Source organism: Notolabrus celidotus, chromosome 23 (genome assembly GCF_009762535.1).
Source record: "Notolabrus celidotus isolate fNotCel1 chromosome 23, fNotCel1.pri, whole genome shotgun sequence".
Lineage (NCBI taxonomy): Eukaryota > Metazoa > Chordata > Actinopteri > Labriformes > Labridae > Notolabrus > Notolabrus celidotus.
In genome coordinates this window covers 23598653-23624432 of record NC_048294.1, presented here as the reverse complement: position 1 = coordinate 23624432, position 25780 = coordinate 23598653, and the positions used below count along the sequence as shown (strand labels likewise).

The following is a 25780-nucleotide window of genomic DNA, read 5'->3' as shown; positions in this document are numbered from 1 at the left end:
CAGCTATGCATTCTTTTCTTTTTTCTTTTCAATGGTTGTGATCGGTTGGTACTGTTGTTTTTGATTTCAGTGATATATCGTGAACCCTGACTTTACATCCTGATGGGGGGGCAGCGACTAGGGAGGGGGGGGGGGGGTCCAATTATTCCATGACCACTCAATTGAGTAAAAACACAAATAAAGTCTATACACAAATGGAAACACTGGGGAAACAAATGGACACATAAGTCAGGAGAGACGGACACAGGGAAGATGAACAATGATCCAACACAGGACAGGGGAAACAGAAAAACTAAATACACAGAGTAATTAACACAGGTGTGGAGACAGGACACAGGTGAAACTAATAAAGGGAATCAAAAAGGAGGGAAACACACAAGAACAGCAAGTAACTAAACTGGAAACACAGGGATCAGAACTACAAAACAGAGAACAAAAGACAAGAAACACAAGAAAGTACAACAAGAGACATGGATCACTAAACACTCAAGGGAGACAAAGGATAACTAACACAGAAAAAACACGGGAAGGAACCAAGGCATGAAACACAAGGAAGAAACTGAACAAAACATCGACTCGTGAGAGTAGTGGACCATTCTCAGCGATCACCAAAAACTAAACGTCGGACCAGGTTTTATCGTATTTACTAGTCTCCACTGTCTGTGTTGATGTTCACTAGAGGTAGAATTTTGTACACTGTAATCCTGCACAGTGTATCAATCAATCAATCAATCAATCTTTATTTGTATAGCACCAAATCACGCTTTTACAAACAGAGCAGGTCTAGACCATACTCTATGTTCTATAAATTACCAAAGACCCAACCTCAAGACCGGATCAGATCCAGTCCCATCTTACAGACAGGACTCAGTCTGATCTCATCTTAATCCACCATGAGCAGAGCACTTTGCAGCATTTAGCAAGTTACAGTGGCAAGGACAAACTTCCTTTAACAGGCAGAAACCTCCAGCAGGACCAGACTCATGTTAGACACACATCTGCTGAGACCGTGTTGGAGAGAGGGATAGAGGGAGATGAAGAGAGACAGAGATGATAGTGGTGAGACGGATAGTAGTGTGCTGTCAGGTTTGTGTAAAAAGAAGATGAAATACATTTCTTGAGTATTCTTTAATTTTTATTATTAAAATGATGAGGTCACAGTGAATTCTTAGACAAAGTATGTGAGCAGATCCCGACACCATGCATATGTTGTTTTACTGGTAATGAGGTACAGTCATGATGATTTGAGCCATGCTGTACAGGGCGACTGACTGAAGGTGTTTCTGCACTGAACACTCCCTGCTGCAGAGTTGGAGGTGTCCAGTTTATTTGACAGAAGGAAACATTCTTATGACAAGCCTCAAGCTTGGGCAACTTTCATCATATGTATAAAAGTGAAATTCATTATGTGTGAAATCCTCAAATTTGAAGAATGCTCAAGTTAAAGGCACATGGAAATATTTCAGCTGAAATAACGTTGTGTTAGTACATAAAGCTTTGAATCAGTGGCTCAGTTTGATTTATTAAAATCCCTCAGAGGGTTCGACACATTAGTTTGAAGTGGCCCTCAATGCTTCTGGAACAAGCTTAAAGAAGTCGACCGGCTCCTTGTCACTGTCAGCTGCTGTGTGTTTGCCAGGACAGAAGGATGGAGGGTTGAGCAGACTGGGGTCTGAAAGCCCGATCACGTTGTTGAAGTAGCTGGAGAACAGAAAAATATAAAATGTTAAAAGATGAAATTCATTACACCCAAAATCAAAGGTCAACCTTTAGGCTGGTTTCAGCATGCAAGATAGAGAGAGAGAGAGAGAGAGAGAGAGAGAGAGAGAGAGAGAGAGAGAGAGAGAGAGAGAGAGAGAGAGAGAGAGAGAGAGAGAGAGTAGTATTGGTAGACTCAATATTGTAGGGTTTTTTTTGGTATCAGACCCGTATAAGGCCATAAGCTGGGGCATTCAGGCATTGAGCAGCTGTTACCATTGCGTAACTGTATGAAGTTATGAGAGTTAGAAATGATAGAACTTCTAAGGAGTTCAGAAGTCGTGCTGGCTTACTCTGACCTCGAACATAACATGAGTTGGGGGAAGATGAACATCTTTTTTGGCAAGCAACAACAACTTATGGGAAACCTGGGTGTGTGGAACTGAGAAGGGAGTCTGTCGGTCACACCACAGTGCTCACACAGCAACAACTTAGACCATTCAAACGCACAGGCTGGCAAATACTGTATGTATCAAAGCCCCATGCATCCTGATATAGACAGGTCAAGCTTTAAGGTCAATGTGACTGATGGGCTGTGAACATGGCAGCCTACCTGCCAGGTTTTAAACCTAATAATGCTTAAAGGGATATTTCAGTTTATTTGAAGTGGGGTCGTATGAGTTACATTGTACTAGTGCTCCTGCTAGCCACAATGAGTACCGGTGAGCTCTTCCTCTTTAATGAGAAAATTCCCAGAGGACCGGCAGGCAAGCTAGGCTACAAATCTCTGCAGACGGGGACACCTCTTGGTGTCCCCTCCTGTCCAGGCACTCATCATAGTGCAATTGCATGCACTACTAGGAAAAATTGCAGCCTTTGACTTTGCCGTCAGAAACCTCCTTTGTTTTGGCACGCACCTCGCGGACCGGTGTTCTTCCGCTGCATGAGCACGGATACACGCCTGGATCTGCCTGCCCTTTTAGAAACAAAAACTACAAACTGCTAAAATGAGTGATTCTGACAGCGACGATGGCATACCGTTTACTGTGGACACAAGAGGATTTCTCTATGAACCAGAGTTTACAGAGGAAGAACTCCAGATGCAGACCCAACATACTGAAGAAGAGAGGGGAGAAAGTTCTGTGCTAACGAGTGAGCAGGAGAGATCTCACGTTACCTGGTGGTGCCGGTGTGTAAACTGTGAGCCCATGCCAATGAACCCAGAGAGCTTCTGCTGTCAGGAGAGGGACTTAGTGACAACAATACTTCAGGACCTTTCTGAATCAGAGGATACCAGCGGCTCACATACGGCTCCAGTCTGCATCACTCATCATCCAGAGTTCCCTGGCTTACAGGAGGTTTGCTTGTATAAATTATCTTTTAAATTAGCAGAAAAGTGAGTTTAATTCACTGTAAAGACCAAACTGCTACTTGATCCTGCTACGTGCTTGTTGATCCAAACAGCTGATCGGTGTGTATCCGTGCTCATGCAGCGGAAGAACACCGGTCTGTGAGGTGCGTCCGAAAATAGTGCCAAAACAAAGAGGGTTTCTGACAGCAAAGTCAAGAGCTGTAATTATTTCTAGTGGTGCATGCATTTGCACCGTGATGAGTGCCTTTCCTCAACTTTAGCGAAATTACGTGAAACAGGTGAACCCATCCACAGAGAATTGTGGCCTAGCTTGCCTGCCGGTCATCTGGGAATTTTCTCATTAAAGGGGAAGAGATCACCGGCACTCATTGTGGCTAGCATGAGTACTAGTGTAATGAAACTCATATGACCCCACTTCAATAAAAAACTGAAATATCCCTTTAAAGGCTGGGGTAAAAGAGAGTAACTTAGGTATCAGGATTTTTATAGTACCTTCTTTTTCCAAAGGTCAGGACAGAAACAAGATGGTGACAGCACACATGCTGAATTCTAAACTTTAAAACACTTCCAGTCCTTCTATCTGTCTGTCTCGAGTCCAGAGACCTTTCTGCTAGGTAGAAATGTATTTTTACTTTGTTGTTGGTGTGAATGTAAACTCACCTTACTACCATCCATCCATACTCCTTGGTGTGGACCGCCAAGCTGACAGGAATGCATCCGAACTCTGTCATTGTCATCATGAACTTTCCTGCAGGGTCAGAGACAGAAGGGTTATAATAATCAACGATAGAATAATAAATAGTTAAGACAGTTTTAATCATCGTACGCTCCCTGACCTTCTATGCCGGGATAATCTCCCGTCCACGTGTTGACCAGGAGTCCTTGTCCAGGTCCTGATGAGCTTCCGAGGACAACCTGACCCAGCAGAGAGGCACCTTTTGGGATGGATATGGGCACGAAGTCCCCTGCCAGAGGGCTTAGTGTGCAGGTGCTGTTATTGTCGAAGATCTGATACATGATGTGCTGATGGATTGAAGTTGTGAGGTTAGAACAACTATTACTTAGTTCCTTATATTATAGGAAGTCAATAGATTACCAACCCTCAGTGGTAAAACATGCATACACTGGTTGGATGATCCCAAAGCCTACTTTTAAGATCCTACAAACTAATACAAAGATTCAGTGGTGGACTCATAGGTGACCTTGTAATTCAGAATAATCCTGCACTAACTACTATTGCTACTACAAGTACTACTTCTATTACTACTTCTACCATTACTTCTAATACTACTCCTACTACTACAACTGTTACCATTACGACTACTACCACTACTATTGCTAATACAACTACTATTAAAACTACTCTTACTACTATTAATACTACTCCTACTACTATTGCTGCTACTATTATTACTACTACTACTATTACAACTACTAATATTATTACTACTACTATTACTACTCCTACTACTATTAATACTACTCCTACTGCTACTATTTTTACTGCTACTTCTACTATTACAACTACTAATACTACTACTACTACTACTATTATTACTACTACAACTAGTACTTTCCTGCTACTTTTACTATTACTGCTATTACTACTCCTATCACTACTTTGACTACTATTACTCCTACTCCTACTACTAATACAACTACTATTGCTACTACAACTACTACTAATACAACTACTATTGCTACTACAACTACTACTACTACAACAACTACTACTAATACTACTATTGTTTCTACTACACATAATAATAATAATAATAATAATAATAATAATAATAATAATAATAATAATAATAATAATGATTCAGTTACAATAAATCCTTGAAATGTTGTCACTCTCTCAGACTAATCAATATTGAATGTTAATGTCATTGTTTTAGTCACCTCTCTGTAGAGCATGAGAAAGTCATAGGTGAAGGTCTTGTTATCAGAGGAGACAAACTCATAGAGCCTCAGACGTTGTCCTAGTGCATCGTACATGTATTTGGCGTAGACCCACAGCCTTTCGTTCTGTGTGCTCTGGAGAAAGAAGAACATGGAGAGTTAAAGTATCCCTCTATCACATACCCTAATTCAGCTTTCTAAAGACACTTTGAAGCATAAACACTCACCACAGTCAGTGCTCCGGTCATCAGAGGAGGACTTTCTGTGAGTTTGGAAGATGATGAGTGGAGATTAAAACATGACATTTGACGTGTGATACAGAAAAGGAGCATTTAATGCACCTGATGACAGAATAAACAACAAAGGAAGACATTGCTGATACACTTGTCCCAGAACTAAGAAATCATACAATCACAAAAGTATTCCAATAACGCAATTTCCCTCTCTGCTGCTGTTTACTTACTGCATGGGTGAGGTTTCTGTGCCAGGCAGCCTGCCAGTAAGAGCACTACAGCCACAAGCAGTCTCATATTGTCTGTTTCCAAGTGAGCGTTCTCAAGCACCAACACACTCTCTGCTGCTGCTAGGGGGAAACACTTCTTTATATAAGGACCCTGTTGCTCTGATAGGAGGTCCTGCTTCCTGGTTTTATGTTTCACCCTGTGTGTGTCATGTGTCACAAAGACTGTTCTGCTATCAGGCCGAGATAAACAAGACCATTAGAGTTTCACCCATTAGCAATACAACTCCTTTACTACTCCCGGTGCACCAAATCCAGGTCAAAGTATTTCCACCAAGCTTACAGAAAGTTGTGCAATTAATCATGCAGAGTGGGTGAGGGGTAAAGAATGTTGTTTGTGTTCGCAGAAGACGGAGGAAGACAAACCCTGAAGTGGATTTTGGTGGACCAGTGAGAAGGCTCACCTGAGTGCATACTCCCATGAGGGACATCTCTGTAACAGGATGCTCAGGTGTGTTATCAGAGCACCTGATAAACCCACACAAACTGTAGACACCATGTTCCTGTGTCATGTGACTTGTCTAATCTAAACAATAAGCAGAACAGGACTATTGTGGTCATTCCTTTAAGCTCCTGTGATGAGTCTTTGTGCGGTTATGTGACAGCCTAGAATTAATACTGATGTCTTCATGAGCTACAAAAGCAAACAGTCCATTAGTCAGAAGAACATCCAGAAGTGCATACAGTCAGACGTTAGACCTTCGTTACACTCCATCACAGTAAAGGATCTGATCCTCCTAATCAGTGTTGAGGATTCCCCTTTGGATGGAGGAGGGACAGAGAGCCAGGAGAAATGTTTTTTACCAAACTTAATTGTTTATTCCTGAAAGAAAGATGAAGTCATACAAAGTATTTGCACACCGAGCAGATGTAACTGAACAATGGAGTCTGGGGATAAAATACTGATGTGTTTGAAGACCCTGAAAACTCCCAATAAGTTCATTCATCCCTGTCATATTGCACAGTTTTTGATATGTGTGTGTCCAGCTTTAAGTTTAAGAATTTTAAAGTGAAAGAATGCATTTTGTCAAGGAATCTCCACTAGTGATGCTCTGACCTTCAAATACTTTCAGTAGGAATAATGTTACAAAAACATGAAACAGCTTTGATTCAGTGGCTCAGTTTGATTTATTAAATATCTTGAAACAGGTTGGACACGCTGGTTGAAAGAGGCATCTCAATTCTTTCGAAACAATATTTTGAAGAAGTCAAGTGGCTCCTCGTCAGTCTTCGTGTCTGCGTCCGGGCAGAAGGATGGAGGGTTGAGCAGATCGGGGTTTGTAATCCCGATGACGTTGTCAAAGTAGCTGGAGAAAGAAAGACAAAGAATCAATCATCTGCTTCAGATCTGAAGTCTTAAAGTCAAACATGAAGTCGAAGATTTGCTTAAATGCGTGAAACGTGCACTGTTTTAATGGCCAGCAGGGGGACACTTCACAAGCAGCAAACAGATTTCTGTTTGTATAAACCAGATTGGAAAATGAGCTTTCTTTTCCTTCATTTATCACCTCATCAAACATTTGACTTCAGTTCCTGATCTCAGTTTCTGGTTTGAAATGTGTGAGTGTAGCATGGTGTTCATTCTTTCGTTTAATGTAACTTTAAATCAGGTTATGCTTTAGTTTGTGGCTACATGTGATTGACAAGTCACCACCAGCCCTAACAATGCATATTCACACTCAGTCCAACGACGGGGACTTGTTGTTCCAATGAACGAAGATGCTGGTGGCAGGAAGGCCGAAGTCGAGGCTTCAAAGAGGTGATTGATGCAAGTCTTTTATGCAGTCTGATAGCCTGCACTACTACACTATGCTTTCTGCCCCATAGAGATGTAGTTTTAACCCTGTAAAGCCTGGACCATCAAATAATTGCCAGAAAATTGTAATTATTTGAAAATTGAGTGTTTATTGGACCTTCTGACAGTTAAAAAAAAGAAGAAATAAAATAGCAATTTATATATATGAGTTTTAATTTGTATCATATTTGATACATCAGGCATTTTGGTGCAATTTTTTTGCTCAAAGTTTCTTATTTTTTAAACAAACTAAAACACATAAAACCAACATTTTTAGCCTATTACACTTTGAGTTTCCTTCAAGTTTTTCCCAAAGTAATTTCAAACCTAGAAACTATTTTTTTCCATATTGCATGACAACGTCATACATATTTTGTATCTGCTACACATTAAAAAAACGTATTTATTGTATATTTCTTCTCTGAATTGTTCAGTTTTTAGTTGAATTCAATGAGAAAAAGGACATTATTTACTAGGGAGCCATGGCAACATTCAACCAGTCCTCAATCATCATGATACAGCAGGTTGAATATATAGAAATACAATATACATCATAAATATCTCAACTTCAACTCTAAATATACCTCATTATGTCATTTAAACATGTTCTTAAATAATAAAAAGACTGTATGTTGCTTTATGGAATGCATAATGTATAAAATTTAATAAAATGATGATTGACAGATCTCCAAATAAATGTCCTGATATACCTGCTGTATCTATTTAGATACACACATTTTCAACACTGTTTGACTATAAATTAAGTTATGAAATATTAATTAGTTTACATTGCATCAATCCAGTAACTATTCCTCTTGAAGTTTCAGGAACAATTTGAACGTTTTTTTCATCCAAACTGTTTCAAAATTAGTAAAAATATCCTTGAAAAACCTTGAGTGGGTCTCTGATCCACAGCTGACATTTTGGATCAAGTGAGGTCCTTCTGGTGCATGAATTACTCACACCTGGTGGATTATCCGTGCACTGCATGTATCTGATTGTCTACATCAGGTTTTATCAGATAAAATATATCACACTGATGATGCAGAGGTCTCAAAAACTGATGCATCAAATATGCTATGCTTGGTTTTATAGGGTTATGAAAGACGTCTAAATGTAAACTGACCTCGTTGTCACCCATCCATACTCTTTGGTCTGCTCTGCAATTGTGACAGGAATGCATCCAAACTCGGTCACTGTGGCCATGTACCTTTCTGTGGGACCAGAGATCAGAAGAAATGAACTTCATAGGAATAAAGAAGGTTTTGTTAAAACAGTCTTAATATCTAAGTGCTCTCTGACCTTCTTGCTTAGCCGCATTTCCTGTCCAAGTGTTGACCAGGAGTCCCTCCCCAGGTCTAGATGAGTCACCCAGGACAGTCTGGGCCACGAAGGATGCATCTCCTGGGATACCCAAGAAAGGGAAGTCCGCCTTCAGAGGGCTTTTAGTGCAGGTTTGGCCTTTGTCGTCGATCTGATACACAACTTGCTGTTGGATTAAATGGTGGGATCAGTTCAGGATGTTTATGATGCTTGAAAATCATGATGCACCATGAACACCAAGTGCAGAAAAACTGTAGATTAATACTGAAGACATCAAAACTATGAAACTGGTTTTGCCATAATCTGGATTACAACAGTAGTCAAATAGGGCTATCCATTGTGTACTAACCCTACCTCTGAACAACACAACTGATGGTCTCAAACACATTAAGAAGGCAAGTCATTCTACAAATGAACTCTTGACAAGGCTCATGTTCATTAGAAACCATTCCAGGAGACCACTTCATGAAGCAGACTGAGAGAATACCAAGAGTGTGCAAAGTTGTCATGAAGGAAAAAGGGGGCTACTTTACAGAATCTAAAATATAAAACAGATTCTGCTTTGTTGAACACTTTTTTGTTCATTCAATAATTCCATATATGTTCTTTCAGAGTTTTGATGTCTTCAGTATTAATCTACAGTGTTTACAATAATTACAATAAATACAAACCCTTGAATGAGAAGGTGTTTACAAACTTTTGACTGGTAGTGTATATTTATAATATTTGAAAGTGATCCCATGCGTCCTTCAGACTGGATCTCAGTAATACTCTACAGATAATGTGCAGTCTCTGTCCTATTAAAGATTACAGTTTAAAATGTATATGCACATTACTGTGGGATACTTTTGGATTTGTGCACAATGACAGAATGATAAATGAATAACACTGAAAGCACCTTTGCAAAAGGCAACTTTTATTATTGCTCTAGTTTGACCTTTTTGGTGCCCATGCATAAAGAGAAGCTGTCATTGAAATTACAGAGAACAACATTCTGTGAAATACAATTTAAATGTAAAGTCCTAACCCTAACTACTCTGGGTTCTTGCCTAACCCTAGCCCACAGTATTTGTCAGTGACCTTCACGCCTAAGCCGAAACTTCGGGCCTCTTCCCAACGCACCTCACCCAACCCTAACCCTAACCACTCGGGGTTCTTTTTAATATGAGAATAAGAGCATCATTTATTCATCAGTCAAATTATTTTGTCAGTGTTTTCCATCAGTGTAAATAAATCTTAATGATGTTCACGTCACCTCTCTGTAGTACAGAAGATAGTCGTATGTGAAGGTCTGATTATCCAGGGTGCCCGTCTCATAGATCCGGAACCGCTCTCCCAGTGCATCATACAGGTATCCGGCCAAGACGAACGCCCTTTCATTCTGTGTGGTCTGCAGAAAGAAGATCAGGGTGAGTTTAGATCTCTGTTTATTACTCTCTCTCTCTCTTAGGACTTTGTCATTGTGCTCTGATACTGCATCATCATGCCCCTAAAGACACGTTGAACACTCACCACATAGAGACCCCCGCTCAGCAGTGGAGGACTTTCTGTGATTTGGAAGATGTGTGGAATTAAAACATGTGACACAGTAAAACAACATCAATAGGCAAAGGAAAACATTGTGCTAGTACTGAGAAGTCATACAATTACATTAGAGTGAAATCAAAATCTGTTCCTAACTGTGTCATTATTTACTTACTGCATGGGTGAGGCTTCTGGGCCAGGCAGCCTGCCAGGAGTGCCGCTAACACAACAAAGAGTTTCATATTTGTGTTCTCGGACAGCAACACACACTGCAGCTGTGAAGTGGAACCCCTTCTTATATACGGGCCTTCCGTCGCCAGGGGAAAGCTCTTCCTCCTGGTTTAATTTCTAATCCTGTGAGTGTCATAAAAGTCAATGTTCTGCTATCGAGGCCTATATGACAAAGGTAATAAGAGCTGTAACTTTTCAGAGAAATGCAACTTTTATTTCTTCTAATCGTGCACAAAATCAGAGTGAAGATTTCTTCAGTTGAACTACGTCTGCATAGAGTAGAGTAATTATTCCTGCAGTGCGTCAGGTGTTTGTGTTCACAGAAGATGGAGGCTAATAAACCCAGAAGTGTATTTATGCAAACTGGAGAGGAGGCTCACATGGTCTCATATTTCCATGAATGACATAACTGTCACATGATGAGCAGGTGAGGAACTGAGCTCATCAGAGCACCTGACTGTCAAACTTTGAACACTCATGCGCTCACTATGTAAACACTTTTTTGTCTTCTGTGGTTCAGTTTTCACACTACAGGGTTTGAACAAGTGTCCTTTCTATTGTCACCACTAAGTTAATCAGTGGTTACATTGCCTTTGATAGGAGTTTCAGTTCATGCTGTGTCACATGATGAGTGCCATGTGATTTGCCTTTATACAGAAAGATACTTTTTCCTTGTCTGTGGTAACAAAAATTGTTTTTCAAAGTCTCAAAATTTGATTTTATCGTATTGTCTGTAACTCTATCTAATTTTTGTACCTTACTTTAATTGACTTGTATTGATTATCTCGTGGCATTTTACTGTCTTATTTCATAATAATAATAATAATAATAATACATTTGATTTAAAAGCGCCTTTCTCAGCACTAAAGGACACTTTACAGAGATTAACAACATAGTACATAAAATAATACAATAAAATAAATAGAAATAACAAGCAGAAGTAACACCAAGTTATAATGAAAGAGTGGAATTATACAGAGAATGCAGCTTGGAACAGATGGGTTTTGAGTCTTGATTTGAAGAGGGGTAGTGAGCAGTGAGTTTGTGATGTCTGGTGGGAGTGAGTTCCAGAGTTGGGGAGCAGAGCGACTGAAAGCTCTGCTCCCCATGGTGCTGAGACGGGCAGAGGGCACAGAAAGGTGGAGGGAAGAGGAAGACCTGAGGGAGCGAGAGGGGGTGGCAATGCGGAGGAGATCAGACAGATACAGGGGGCGAGGTTGTGGATGACCTTACATGTATACAGGAGGATTTATGACCTCTATCTTGGTTATTTTATTTATCTATCTGGAGTTTTAACATTTAATTTCACGTCCAGTGTTTCCTCATTTAGATCTCATGATAGCATTCGTCAGCTCCTGACGTGTTTTATTGACCTTGTATATGGATTGTTGGATGATGGGTCTTATTGTTTATTTATTTTTGCATGCCCCATATACAAAGGCTACAGCCCTCATTGCAGTGGTTGCAGGCTTGATTCCAGCCTTGACCATTTACTGCATGTCCTCCCCCACTCTCTACTCCCCACATTTCCTGTCTCTCTTCAGCTGTCCTATTCTTTGAAGCTAAAAATGCCCAAAAATACAACTTAAAAAAAGAAAAAAAAAACTGGCTCAAAAGATGATTTGATTTTTTGGCATCAACATTATTTTGTTTAACCCACAGTTGCAAAAATCATTCTTTAAAGAATAAAAGTAAAAAAGACTTAAGTTAGAGTTACATAAAAACTAGGCCAAGGAAAGCTCCGCTGTGAGCTCTCCTCATGATGGAAGACAACCTTGATACTTAACTTTATTTGTCCTCCTGTCAGGTGATTCATGTGATACTAGATCCAGTTAAACATCAATCCAGTCACACCTCGAAAGGCAGAGATATAAAACACAAACACATTCTAGAAAAACAAACAAAGGCTTCATCAAGTATTTTATTTATTATAACACAGACTTACAGAAATACAACTTGACTTGCAAAGAATTAAAAATGTTTTCATTTCTTTTCCATTAAAAACAACACACTGAGTGTTCATTGAGCTCCTAAAGGCACTTTATAAAACTTTCTTGTGCTACTCATGCTGATGATTTAAATGATATTGAGGTTGTTTCCTCTTTAAGAGCATACAAACTAAAGATCATGAAACTCTGTGAATAGACAACAAAACTCATCCAGTTTAAAACAAATATTTAAACACATTCAAAATAAAAGTAATGTTGCCTCACTTCAGCATGTGTGTGTCCCTGATTAATACCAGGTGTGTGAAGTTCATCTGTACCCTTAGGGGTTCCAGTGTTCTGTGCTCTCACCATCACTGAACACTCCCTGCTGCAGAGTTGGAGGTGTCCAGTTTATTTGACAGAAGGAAACATTCTTATGACAAGCCTCAAGCTTAAGCAACTTTCATCCATGTATAAAAGTTAAATTCATTATGTGTGAAATCCTCAAATTTGAAGAATGCTCAAGTTAAAGGCACATGGAAATATTTCAGCTGAAATAACGTTGTGTTAGTACATAAAGCTTTGAATCAGTGGCTCAGTTTGATTTATTAAAATCCCTCAGAGGGTTCGACACATTAGTTTGAAGTGGCCCTCAATGCTTCTGGAACAAGCTTAAAGAAGTCGACCGGCTCCTTGTCACTGTCAGCTGCTGTGTGTTTGCAAGGACAGAAGGATGGAGGGTTGAGCAGACCGGGGTCTGAAAGCCCGATCACGTTGTTGAAGTAGCTGGAGAACAGAAAAATATAAAATGTTAAAAGATTAAATTCATCACACCCAAAATCAAAGGTCAACCTTTAGGCTGGTTTCAGCATGCAAGAGAGAGAGAGAGAGAGAGAGAGAGAGAGAGAGAGAGAGAGAGAGAGAGAGAGAGAGAGAGAGAGAGAGAGAGAGAGAGAGTATTGGGAGATTAAATATTGTAGGGAGGTTTGGTATCAGACTCGTATAAGGCCATAAGCTGGAGCATTCAGGTATTGTGGAGCTGTTACCATTGTGTAACTGTATGAAGTTATGAGAGTTAGAAATGATAAAACTTCCCAGGAGTTCAGAAGTCGTGCTGGCTCAGTCCAACCTCAAACATAACAAATGATAATAATAATAATTATGATACATTTTATTTATAAAGCGCTTTTCTAAAAACTCAAAGACGCTGCACAAAGGATAAAACATCATATAAAACAACAGAAAAATAAAAACATGAATAAAGTACATTTAAAAGCAATCATACGTTAAAAGCAGTTCTAATAGGAGGGTTTTGGTGAGTGTTTTGAAGGTGGACAGGTTGGGGTAGTTTCTAATGTTTAGTGGTAAGGCGTTCCAGAGGGTGGGGGCGGCGACAGAGAAAGCTCTGTCCTCCCAGGTTCGGTGCTTGGTGTCAGGAGGTAGGGAGAGGAGGAGGGCGTTGGAGGATCGGAGGTTACGGGAGGGGGTGTGGTGGTGGAGCAGGTCGGTGAGGTAAGAGGGGGCCTGGTTATGGAGGGCTTTGTGGGTGAGGAGGAGGATTTCAAAATGTATGCACTGTTTGATAGGGAGGAGGTGGAGGTTTTGGAGGACAGGGGTGATGTGGTCACGGAGCGGGTGCGGGTGAGCAGGCAGGCGGCAGAGTTCTGGATATATTGTAGTTTGTTGAGTTGGGGGAAGATGAACATCACCTTTTTTGGCAAGCAACAACAACTTATGGGAAACCTGGGTGTGTGGAACTGAGAAGGGAGTCTGTCGCTCACACAGCAACAACTTAGACCATTCAAACGCACAGGCTGGCAAATACTGTATGTATCAAAGCCCCATGCATCCTGATATAGACAGGTCAAGCTTTAAGGCACGGTCAGTGTGACTGATGGGCTGTGAACATGGCAGCCTGCCTGCCAGGATTTAAACCTAATAATACTTAAAGGGATATTTCAGTTTATTTGAAGTGGGGTCGTATGAGTTACATTGCACTATTGCTCCTGCTAGCCACAATGAGTACCGGTGAGCTCTTCCTCTTTAATGAGAAAATTCACAGATGACCGGCAGACAAGCTAGGCTAAAATTTTCTGCAGACGGGGACGCCTCTTGGTGTCCCCTCCCGTCCAGGCACTCATCACGGTGCAATTGCATGCTCTACAAGAAAAAAATTGCAGCTCTTGACTTTGACTTGACTTTGGATACCTCTATGAACTAGAGTTTACAGAGGAAGAACTCCAGATGCAGAGTGGGAGGAGTTCGGGGAGGCTATGGAGAAGGACTTTCGGTTGGCCCCAAGGAGGTTCTGGCAAACCGTCTGGTGGCTCAGGAAGGAAAAGCAGGGCTGGACCCAGGCTGTTTTCAGCAGGGATGGGGAACTGCTGACCCAGACTGGGGATATCGTCATGCGGTGGAAGGAGCACTTTGAGGATCTCCTAAATCCAGCCAACACGTCCTTCGAGGAGGAGGCAGAGTCTGAAGACCCAGCGGAGGACTCGTCCATTTCCTTGGCAGAGGTCACTGAGGTAGTCAAAAAGCTCTCCAGTGGCAAGGCGCCGGGGGTGGATGAGATTCGCCCTGAGATGCTGAAGGCTCTGGACATTGTTGGGCTGTCTTGGCTGACATGCCTCTTCAGTGTCGCGTGGAGGTCTGGGACGGTGCCTGTGGAGTGGCAGACCGGGATGGTGGTTCCCATTTTCAAAAAGGGGGACCGGAGAGTGTGCTCCAATTATAGGGGTATCACACTTCTCAGCCTCCCGGGAAAAGTGTACTCTAGGGTGCTGGAAAGGAGGCTCCGACCGGAGGTCGAACCTCGGATACAGGAGGAAAAATGTGGTTTTCGTCCTGGCTGTGGGACAGTGGACCAGCTCTTTACCCTTGCGAGGCTCCTGGAGGGGGCATGGGAGTTTGCCCATCCAGTCTACATGTGTTTTGTGGACTTGGAGAAAGCCTACGATCGTGTACCATGGGGGCTCTTGTGGGGGGTACTGCGGGAGTATGGGGTTCGGGGGCCGCTACTGCGAGCTATCCGGTCCCTGTACGACCAAAGTGAGAGTTGTGTCCGCATACTTGGCAGAAAGTCGGACGCGTTCTCGGTGCGTGTTGGACTCCGCCAGGGTTGCGCGGATACAAGCGTCTGCGAAGGGTGTCTGGGCTCAGCCTTAGAGAGAGGGTCAGGAGCTCGGACATCCGGAGGGAGCTCGGAGTAGAGCCGCTGCTCCTCCGCGTCGAAAGGAGTCAGCTGAGGTTGTTCCGGCATCTGACAAGGATGCCTCCCGGACGCCTCCCTTTAGAGGTGTTCCGGGCACGTCCAACTGGGAGAAGGCCCCGGGGTAGACCCAGAACGCGGTGGAGGGATTATATCTTCCGCCTGGTCTGGGAACGTCTCGGGATTCCCCAGGAGGATCTGGAAAGTGTCGCCGGGGAGAGGGATGTCTGGGTCAATTTGCTTGGACTGCTACCCCCACGACCCGACCCCGGATAAGCGGAAGAAAATGGATGGATGGATGGACTATTACTATATCTACTACAACTACTACTACTATTACTACTTCTACCATTACTTCTAATACTACTCCTACTACTACAACTATTACTATCATGACTACTACTACTACTATTGCTACTACAACTACTCTTACTACTATTGCTGCTACTATTACTACTACTACTATTACAACTACAAATATTACTACTTCTACTATTACTACTACTATTACTACTCCTACTACTATTAATACTACTCCTACTGCTACTATTACTACTGCTACTTCTACTATTACAACTACTAATATTACTACTACTACTATTATTACTACTACAACTAGTACTTTCCTGCTACTTTTACTATTACTGCTATTACTACTCCTGTCACTACTTTGACTACTACTACTCCTACTCCTACTACTCCTACTACTAATACAACTACTATTGCTACTACAACTACTACTAATACTACTATTGTTTCTACTACACGTAATAATAATAATAATAATAATAATAATAATAATAATGATTCAGTTACAATAAATCCTTGAAATGTTGTCACTCTCTCAGACTGATAAATATTGAATGTTAATGTCATTGTTTTAGTCACCTCTCTGTAGAGCATCAGGAGGTCATAGGTGAAGGTCTTGTTATCAGAGGAGACAAACTCATAGAGCCTCAGACGTTGTCCCAGTGCATCGTACATGTATTTGGCGTAGACCCACAGCCTTTCGTTCTGTGTGCTCTGGAGAAAGAAGAACATGGAGAGTTAAAGTATCCCTCTATCACATACCCTAATCCAGCTTTCTAAAGACACTTTGAAGCATAAACACTCACCACAGTCAGCGCTCCGGTCATCAGAGGAGGACTTTCTGTGAGTTTGGAAGATGAGTGGAATTAAAACATGACATTTGATGTGTGATACAGAAAAGGAGCATTTAATGCACCTGATGACAGAATAAACAACAAAGGAAGACATTGCTGATACACTTGTCCCAGAACTAAGAAATCAGACAATCACAAAAATATTCCAATAACGCAATTTCCTTCTCTGCTGCTGTTTACTTACTTTTGGTGGACCAGTGAGAAGGCTCACCTGAGTGCATACTCCCATGAGGGACATCTCTGTAACAGGATGCTAAGGTGTGTTATCAGAGCACCTGATAAACCCACACAAACTGTAGACACCATGTTCCTGCGTCATGTGACTTGTCTAATCTAAACAATAAGCAGAACAGGACTATTGTGGTCATTCCTTTAAGCTCCTGTGATGAGTCTTTGTGCGGTTATGTGACAGCCTAGAATTAATACTGATGTCTTCATGAGCTACAAAAGCAAACAGTCCATTAGTCAGAAGAACATCCAGAAGTGCATAAAGTCAGACGTTAGACCTTCGTTACACTCCATCACAGTAAAGGATCTGATCCTCCTAATCAGTGTTGAGGATTCCCCTTTGGATGGAGGAGGGACAGAGAACCAGGAGAAATGTTTTTTAACAAACTTAATTGTTTATTCCTGAAAGAAAGATGAAGTCATACAAAGTATTTGCACACCGAGCAGATGTAACTGAACAATGGAGTCTGGGGATAAAATACTGATGTGTTTGAAGACCCTGAAAACTCCCAATAAGTTCATTCATCCCTGTCTCATTGCACAGTTTTTGATATGTGTGTGTCCAGCTTTAAGTTTAAGAATTTTAAAGTGAAAGAATGCATTTTGTCAAGGAATCTCAACAAGTGATGCTTTGACTTTCAAAAATTTGCAGTACACTGTTAAAAAAAAAAAGTTGTGAAAACTCAAAATTTCAAGTCACCTTTCTGCACTAGATTTTTGAGTTTTGAGGCTAACTAGAAATCTTACATTTGAGCCAACTGATGAGTTTTTGTTGAGATCACTTATCATTCATATGTAGTGTAACTTAAAGTGTTGAGTTCTACATACTAAGAAGTGAAAGTTGTGTCAACTTATTATTGTTTGTTCAGAAAATGTTACTTTGTTACTGCACGTTACTGCACCGTTTTCACACCTGCAAGGTAGCTAGCTAATGTTCAAGGCGGCTAACTATTGGTAATGACCATGCCTTATTAAACTTACTAAACAAATTAAAGTGACAGTAACCGGTAATCAACTCACCATCAACTGACCAACTGTAAAGATAGAGTTTCAATACAATACTCAAACAAAATACTCACCTTTAGGGCGATCAAATCCACACAGGACAGGAGAGATGGAGCCACATGTGGGAAACTGAAAGTGTGGAAGACCCCTGTAGATTTGAGTTGGAGACCCCATTCTTTGTCTGAAGCAGACTCAAATAGTTTGGCCTAGACTCAAACCCATAATTTCAAGTTTTGCCAACCTAGCTTATGAAATGAGACCAACTTTACACAACAAATCTCATACAGGTAGTTGAGATCACTACTTTGATGGAGTTTGAAACAAAATGGAAGTTTTCATTTTTACAGTGTAGGAATAAAGTTTTAAAAATGATGACAAAGCTTTAGTTCAGTGGCTCAGTTTGATTTATTAAATATCTTGAAACAGGTTGGACACGCTGGTTGAAAGAGGCATCTCAATTCTTTCTAAACAATATTTTGAAGAAGTCAAGTGGCTCCTCGTCAGTCTTCGTGTCTGCGTCCGGGCAGAAGGATGGAGGGTTGAGCAGATCGGGGTTTGTAATCCCGATGACGTTGTCAAAGTAGCTGGAGAAAGAAAGACAAAGAATCAATCATCTGCTTCAAATCAGAAGTCTTACAGTCAAACCTGAAGTCAAAGATTTGCTTAAATGCGTGAAACGTGCACTGTTTTAATGGCCAGCAGGGGGACACTTCACAAGCAGCAAACAGATTTCTGTTTGTATAAACCAGATTGGAAAATGAGCTTTCTTTTCCTTCATTTATCACCTCATCAAACATTTGGCTTCAGTTCCTGATCTCAGTTTCTGGTTTGAAATGTGTGAGTGTAGCATGGTGTTCATTATTGTTTGTGTTGATGTAACTATAAATCAGGTTATGCTGCGTCCAAGTCTTTTATACAGTCTGATAGCCTGCACTACTACACTATGCTTTCTGCCCCATAGAGATGTAGTTTTAACCCTGTAAAGCCTGAACCATCAAATAATTGTCACAGCTGACATTTTGGATCAAGTGACGTCCTTCTGGTTCATGAGTTACTCACACCTGGTGGATTATCCGTGCACTGCATGTATCTGATTGTCTACATCAGGTTTTATCAGATAAAATATATCACACTGATGATGCAGAGGTCTCATAAACTGATGCATCAAATATGCTATGCTTGGTTTTATAGGGTAATGAAAGATGTCTAAATGTAAACTGACCTCGTTGTCACCCATCCATACTCTTTGGTCTGCCTCGCAACCGTGACAGGAATGCATCCAAACTCGGTCACTGTGGCCACGTACCTTTCTGTGGGACCAGAGATGAGAAGAAATGAACTTCATAGGAATAAAGAAGGATTGATTAAAACAGTCTTAATATCTAAGTGCTCTCTGACCTTCTTGCTCAGTCACATTTCCTGTCCAAGTGTTGACCAACAGTCCCTCCCCAGGTCTAGATGAGTCACCCAGGACAGTCTGGGCCACGAAGGATGCATCTCCTGGGATATGCAAGAAAGGGAAGTCCGCCTTCAGAGGGCTTTTAGTGCAGGTTTGGCCTTTGTCGTCGATCTGATACACAACTTGCTGTTGGATTAAAATGGTGGGATCAGTTCAGGATGTTTATGATGCTTGAAAATCATGATGCACCATGAACACCAAGTGCAGAAAAACTGTAGATTAATACTGAAGACATCAAAACGATGAAACAATCTGGTTTTGCAGTAATCTGGATTACAACAGTAGTCAAATAGGGCTATCCATTGTGTACTAACCCTACCTCTGAACAACACAACTGATGGTCTCAAACACATTAAGAAGGCAAGTCATTCTACAAATGAACTCTTGACAAGGCTCATGTTCATTAGAAACCATTCCAGGAGACCACTTCATGAAGCAGACTGAGAGAATACCAAGAGTGTGCAAAGCTGTCATGAAGGAAAAAGGGGGCTACTTTACAGAATCTAAAATATAAAACAGATTCTGCTTTGTTTAACACTTTTTTGTTCATTCAATAATTCCATATATGTTCTTTCAGAGTTTTGATGTCTTCAGTATTAATCTACAGTGTTTATAATAATTACAATAAATACAAACCCTTGAATGAGAAGGTGTTTACAAACTTTTGACCAGTAGTGTATATTTATAATATTTGAAAGTGATCCCATGCGTCCTTCAGACTGGATCTGAGTAATACTCTACAGATAATGTGCATTCTCTGTCCTATTAAAGATTACAGTTTAAAATGTATATGCACATTACTGTGGGATACTTTTGGATTTGTGCACAATGACAGAATGATAAATGAATAACACTGAAAGCACCTTTGCAAAAGGCAACTTTTATTATTGCTCTAGTTTGACCTTTTTGGTGCCCATGCATAAAGAGAAGCTGTCATTGAAATTACAGAGAACAACATTCTGTGAAATACAATTTAAATGTAAAGTCCTAACCCTAACTACTCTGGGTTCTTGCCTAACCCTAGCCCACAGTATTTGTCAGTGACCTTCACGCCTAAGCCGAACCTTCGGGCCTCTTCCCAACGCACCTCACCCAACCCTAACCCTAACCCTAACCACTCAGGGTTCTTTCTAATATGAGAATAAGAGCATCATTTATTCATCAGTCAAATTATTTTGTCAGTGTTTTCCATCAGTGTAAATAAATCTTAATGATGTTCACCTCTCTGTAGTACAGAAGATAGTCGTATGTGAAGGTCTGATTATCCAGGGTGCCCGTCTCATAGACCCTTAACCGCTCTCCCAGTGCATCATACAGGTATCCGGCCAAGACGAACGCCCTTTCATTCTGTGTGGTCTGCAGAAAGAAGATCAGGGTGAGTTTAAATCTCTGTTTATTACTCTCTCAGGGCTTTGTCATTGTGCTCTGATACTGCATCATCATGCCCCTAAAGACACGTTGAACACTCACCACATAGAGACCCCCGCTCAGCAGAGGAGGACCTTCTGTGATTTGGAAGATGTGTGGAATTAAAACATGTGACACAGTAAAACAACATCACTCAGCAAAGGAAAACATTGTGCTAGTACTGAGAAGTCATACAATTACATTAGACTGAAATCAAAATAATTATTTACTTACTGCATGGGTGAGGCTTCTGGGCCAGGCAGCCTGCCAGGAGTGCCGCTAACACAACAAAGAGTTTCATATTTGTGTTCTCGGACAGTAACACACACTGCTGCTGTGAAGTGGAACCCCTTCTTATATACGGGCCTTCCGCCGCCAGGGGAAAGCTCTTCCTCCTGGTTTAATTTCTAATCCTGTGAGTGTCAGAAAAGTCAATGTTCTGCTATCGAGGCCTATATGACAAAGGTAATAAGAGCTGTAACTTTTCAGAGAAATGCAACTTTGTACTATGTAAGCACTTTTATGTCTTCTGTGGTTCAGTTTTCACACTACAGGGTTTGAAGAAGTGTCCTTTCTATTGTCACCACTAAGTTAATCAGTGGTTATGTTTCTATTGATAGGAGTTTCAGTTCATGCTGTGTCACATGATGAGTGTCATGTGATTTGCCTTTATACAGAAAGATACTTTTTCCTTGTCTGTGGTAACAAAAATTGTTTTTCAAAGTCTCAAAATTAGATTTTATCGTATTGTCTGTAACTCTATTTTTATTTACCCTTTTTAACATTTCTATTCATAAAAGAGAATTTTTGTACCTTACTTTAATTGACTTGTATTGATTATCTCGTGGCATTTTATTGTCTTATTTAATAATAATAATAATAATAATAATAATAATAATAATAATACATTTGATTTAAAAGCGCCTTTCTCAGCACTAAAGGACACTTTACAGAGATTAACAACATAGTACATAAAATAATACAATAAAATAAATAAAAATAACAAGCAGAAGTAACACCAAGTTATAATGAAGCAGTGGAATTATACAGAGAATGCAGATTGGAACAGATGGGTTTTGAGTCTTGATTTGAAGAGGGGTAGTGAGCAGTGAGTTTGTGATGTCTGGTGGGAGTGAGTTCCAGAGTTTGGGAGCAGAGCGACTGAAAGCTCTGCTCCCCATGGTGCTGAGACGGGCAGAGGGCACAGAAAGGTGGAGGGAAGAGGAAGACCTGAGGGAGCGAGAGGGGGTGGCAATGCGGAGGAGATCAGACAGATACAGGGGGCGAGGTTGTGGATGACCTTACATGTATACAGGAGGATTTATGACCTCTATCTTGGTTATTTTATTTATCTATCTGGAGTTTTAACATTTCATTTCACGTCCAGTGTTTCCTCATTTAGATCTCATGATAGCATTCGTCAGCTCCTGACGTGTTTTATTGACCTTGTATATGGATTGTTGGATGATGGGTCTTATTGTTTATTTATTTTTGCACGCCCCATATACAAAGGCTACAGCCCTCATTGCAGTGGTTGCAGGCTTGATTCCAGCCTTGACCATTTACTGCATGTCCTCCCCCACTCTCTACTCCCCACATTTCCTGTCTCTCTTCAGCTGTCTTATTCTTTGAAGCTAAAAATGCCCAAAAATACAACTTAAAAAAAGAAAAAAAAAAACTGGTTCAAAAGATGATTTGATTTTTTGGCATCAACATTATTTTGTTTAACCCACAGCTGCAAAAATCATTCTTTAAAGAATAAAAGTAAAAAAGACTTAAGTTAGAGTTACATAAAAACTAGGCCAAGGAAAGCTCCGCTGTGAGCTCTCCTCATGATGGAAGACAACCTTGATACTTAACTTTATTTGTCCTCCTGTCAGGTGATTCATGTGATACTATATCCAGTTAAACATCAATCCAGTCACACCTCGAAAGGCAGAGATATAAAACACAAACACATTCTAGAAAAACAAACAAAGGCTTCATCAAGTATTTTATTTATTATAGCACAGACTTACAGAAATACAACTTGACTTGCAAAGAATTAAAAATGTTTTCATTTCTTTTCCATTAAAAACAACACACTATTTTCCATAACTGACACTCCAATACAATCAGTGTTGGGATGTATGGATAGGGCAAAAAAAATGACAGAATCACAGAATGAGTGGGTTGGTTTCTCTATAAAGGTATGGCTGGAGGTTATTAAACGATTCCAGCTCCACAGAGAGGTGAAGGTTTTGACGTGGCCGGCATATGATCCACACTTCACACCAGCACTATTTGATCACAGATACAGACAATGGATCCAACAAGGTATCACCGCCCTCTGCAAAATGTTATCTAACTGGAAGCTTGATAGCTTTCAGAATCTATGTAAGCTATTTGACTTGAACAGACACGATTTCTATAGGTATCTACAAATTAGACATTTCTTCCTGAAGGAGATCGAAGGTCCTAACCTTGAAAACCCCTCAGAAATTATACGGATATTTATAGGCGCGTATAAAGGTGAAAATACCAAAGGCACCATTGGCAAATTATATAAGAGCATCACCTCAATGAGCAAAAACTCAACAAATTATGTAAGGCAACGTTGGGAAAAAGAGACGGGGATGGAGATACCTGTGGAGGTGTGGCAACGTATCTGGGAGACTCAATGCACCTCCACTAATTCATTAACCTGGAGGGACTTTTGTTGGAAAAATTTGATTCGGTTCTTTATAACTCCTAAACAGAAATCTAAATTGACTGGGACTCAATGCTCCTGCTGGAGGGAGTGTGGATCAGAACAAGTAGACCATGCCCACATATTTTGGTATTGTCCACAGGTTCAACCTTTCTGGGAGAGGGTGGGACATTTAATATCAGAGATAATGGGCTTTGATATTGATGTGTCATTTATGTCTTTGTATTTTGGAATTACTCCTGAATGTCTGTGTAAAAGTGACCTCTACCTGTTGAAGATCTTCATGGCCGCGAGTAAAAAATGTATTACCAAATGCTGGCTTCAGAGAAACCCCCCCACCATAGAACTCTTCCTGGGCACGGTCAATTATCTACGCTCCATGGAAAAGATGACTTACACCCTCCGTCTACAAAAAGACAGGGGGGAAAGATACTGGATGAAATGGGACTCTTACCTACAGGAAAAGGACACAGATTAAGGGATTCTTTATTTTATCTTATTTTCCTTTCAATTTTTTTTCTTTTAGACGCTACCCGATATTGCTCTGATCCATGTGCCTGTGTATACGTATATACTTGATGTTAACTGACCTCACTTTGTGTTTCTCTTCTATATGTGTTTATTGTATTGAAAATGCTATAAAAATAAAAGTTATAAAAAAAAAAAAAACAACACATCGAGTGTTCATTGAGCTCCTAAAGGCACTTTCTAAAACTTTCTTATGCTACTCATGCTGATGATTTAAATGATATTGAGGTTGTTTCCTCTTTAAGAGCATACAAACTAAAGATCATGAAACTCTGAGGATAGACAACAAAACTCATCCAGTTTAAAACAAATATTTAAACACATTCAAAATAAAAGTAATGTTGCCTCACTTCAGCATGTGTGTGTCCCTGATTAATACCAGGTGTGTGAAGTTTATCTGTACCCTTGGGGGTGTCAGTGTTCTGTGCTCTCACCATCAGAGGTAGTGAGAGCTTGATTCAATGCTTTCTCTTGTTGTGTAGGAGAGTGTGCCTGTCTGCATGATTTGCTCTCCACTTCTAGTCTAAGAGTTTGTCAGTGCCGGGAAGGTCTTTCGTGTTTGTCTTTTAAGGCGTCCCTGGCAGCCATTGTGTTTGGGTTCAGGAGTGTTTACTTGGTCTCTCTGGGAGTTTAGTTTCTGGGTTAGTTTCCTTTTATCTAAGCAGTGTTTTCTAGAGAGAGCTTGCTTGTGCTTTTTCTGTTTATCACTTTGGGAAAACCTTTAAGACACCCCCAGTCTTCAGCTGTGTCCCACTCCTCATCCTGACATGTCTCAGTCATGACTTATACTCCAACAAAAATGGTAACACCACTCCAGAGAAACCTATATATCTTGATTTAGTAGCTCTTTTATTACATACATCAGTCCCTCCAGGAAGTTGCGATTTTGCGTTCGCAACTATCAACGCAAATTCAACCAATCAGCGCGATTTTTTCGTGGCCCTGCAATTTTTTACAATCACCGCAACTTTCACGCAAATTTGACCAATTACCTCAATCTCAGCCCCTGCACGTCATCGGTTTTGTCATCAATTTGACTTCCTTGGAACATAAACGTAAGTCCTCCCTTGATCGGCACTTTTCAACAATAAAACACGCACAGAGAACGGGTGAAAAGAGGGGACAGCAGGCAGGACAAGTGACCATGACAACGTTGTTATTTATAAATTGAGGGGCTCAGTGTTAGCTTGGTCTCTACCTGCAGCAGGTGTGCTTTATGAACCAGCTCTCCTCACCTCCATGCATCTGTCTCATCTTCATTGATGATTTTTACCCCCGGTGTGTGTTAGTGACAAAGACACAACCGGGGGATGTCTGTTTACTATTTGATGTTTGACGTTGTTGCCGTGGTTACCGTAAAAAGCTCAGCATCTACAGCTTGATTTAATCCAGTTTGGTGATACATCAGACACATTCAGTAAGTTTTGATCAACTCCTTGTCATCAAAGATGCAGATTAATTTCAGAGTGCCGTGAACTGACTGTGCATCAGTCGCTGCGAGGTGCATTCAGGGACCGTCGTAAATGTGCAATACAGTCCTTTCATGGCATTTTTCTGTGAATCAAGAGAATCAAAATACAGTCAGTGGCCACATCAAGACTGTTTTGTAAAAACATCTGTAATTTAGCGTATTTACTTGCCCCTGAGATGTTATTGGGGGAAAAAAGCAAAAAAAAATAATCGCAACTTTCACCGCAATTTTTTCAAAAAGCTGTCGCAAAATCAGGCTTTTTGGGCCGCAACAATCACAAAAAAATCCCGCGAAATCCTGGAGGGACTGGTACATTAGACAGGTAA

The 25780-nt window shown here is 40.7% G+C and overlaps 2 protein-coding genes across 5 annotated transcripts; both read right to left on the bottom strand.

Moving 5' to 3' along the window:
• Positions 1 to 1113: 1113 nt before the first annotated feature.
• LOC117807304 (ependymin-like) lies at positions 1114 to 21131 on the bottom strand. Of its 4 annotated transcripts, none has more exons than XM_034676539.1 (6): positions 21001 to 21082; positions 16620 to 16654; positions 16393 to 16527; positions 3907 to 4093; positions 3731 to 3818; positions 1114 to 1701 (listed from the first exon to the last, which is right to left on the bottom strand). In XM_034676539.1, exons 1-6 carry the CDS (start codon positions 21065 to 21067, stop codon positions 1551 to 1553), a joined length of 663 nt encoding a protein of 220 aa, XP_034532430.1. In that variant the 5' UTR covers positions 21068 to 21082; the 3' UTR covers positions 1114 to 1550. The 4 variants fall into 4 exon arrangements, with proteins under 4 accessions (XP_034532430.1, XP_034532428.1, XP_034532429.1 ...); XM_034676537.1 differs by lacking the exon at positions 21001 to 21082 and adding an exon at positions 17975 to 18089; XM_034676538.1 differs by lacking the exons at positions 16393 to 16527; positions 16620 to 16654; positions 21001 to 21082 and adding exons at positions 4973 to 5107; positions 5200 to 5234; positions 5436 to 5571 and having other exon boundaries at positions 1128 to 1701.
• Positions 6602 to 10433, bottom strand: LOC117807305 (ependymin-like). The gene is made up of 6 exons (XM_034676542.1): positions 10310 to 10433; positions 10123 to 10157; positions 9866 to 10000; positions 8590 to 8776; positions 8414 to 8501; positions 6602 to 6799 (listed from the first exon to the last, which is right to left on the bottom strand). The coding sequence occupies exons 1-6, from the start codon at positions 10374 to 10376 to the stop codon at positions 6670 to 6672; spliced, it is 642 nt and encodes a 213-aa protein (XP_034532433.1). The 5' UTR covers positions 10377 to 10433; the 3' UTR covers positions 6602 to 6669.
• Positions 21132 to 25780: the final 4649 nt, after the last annotated feature.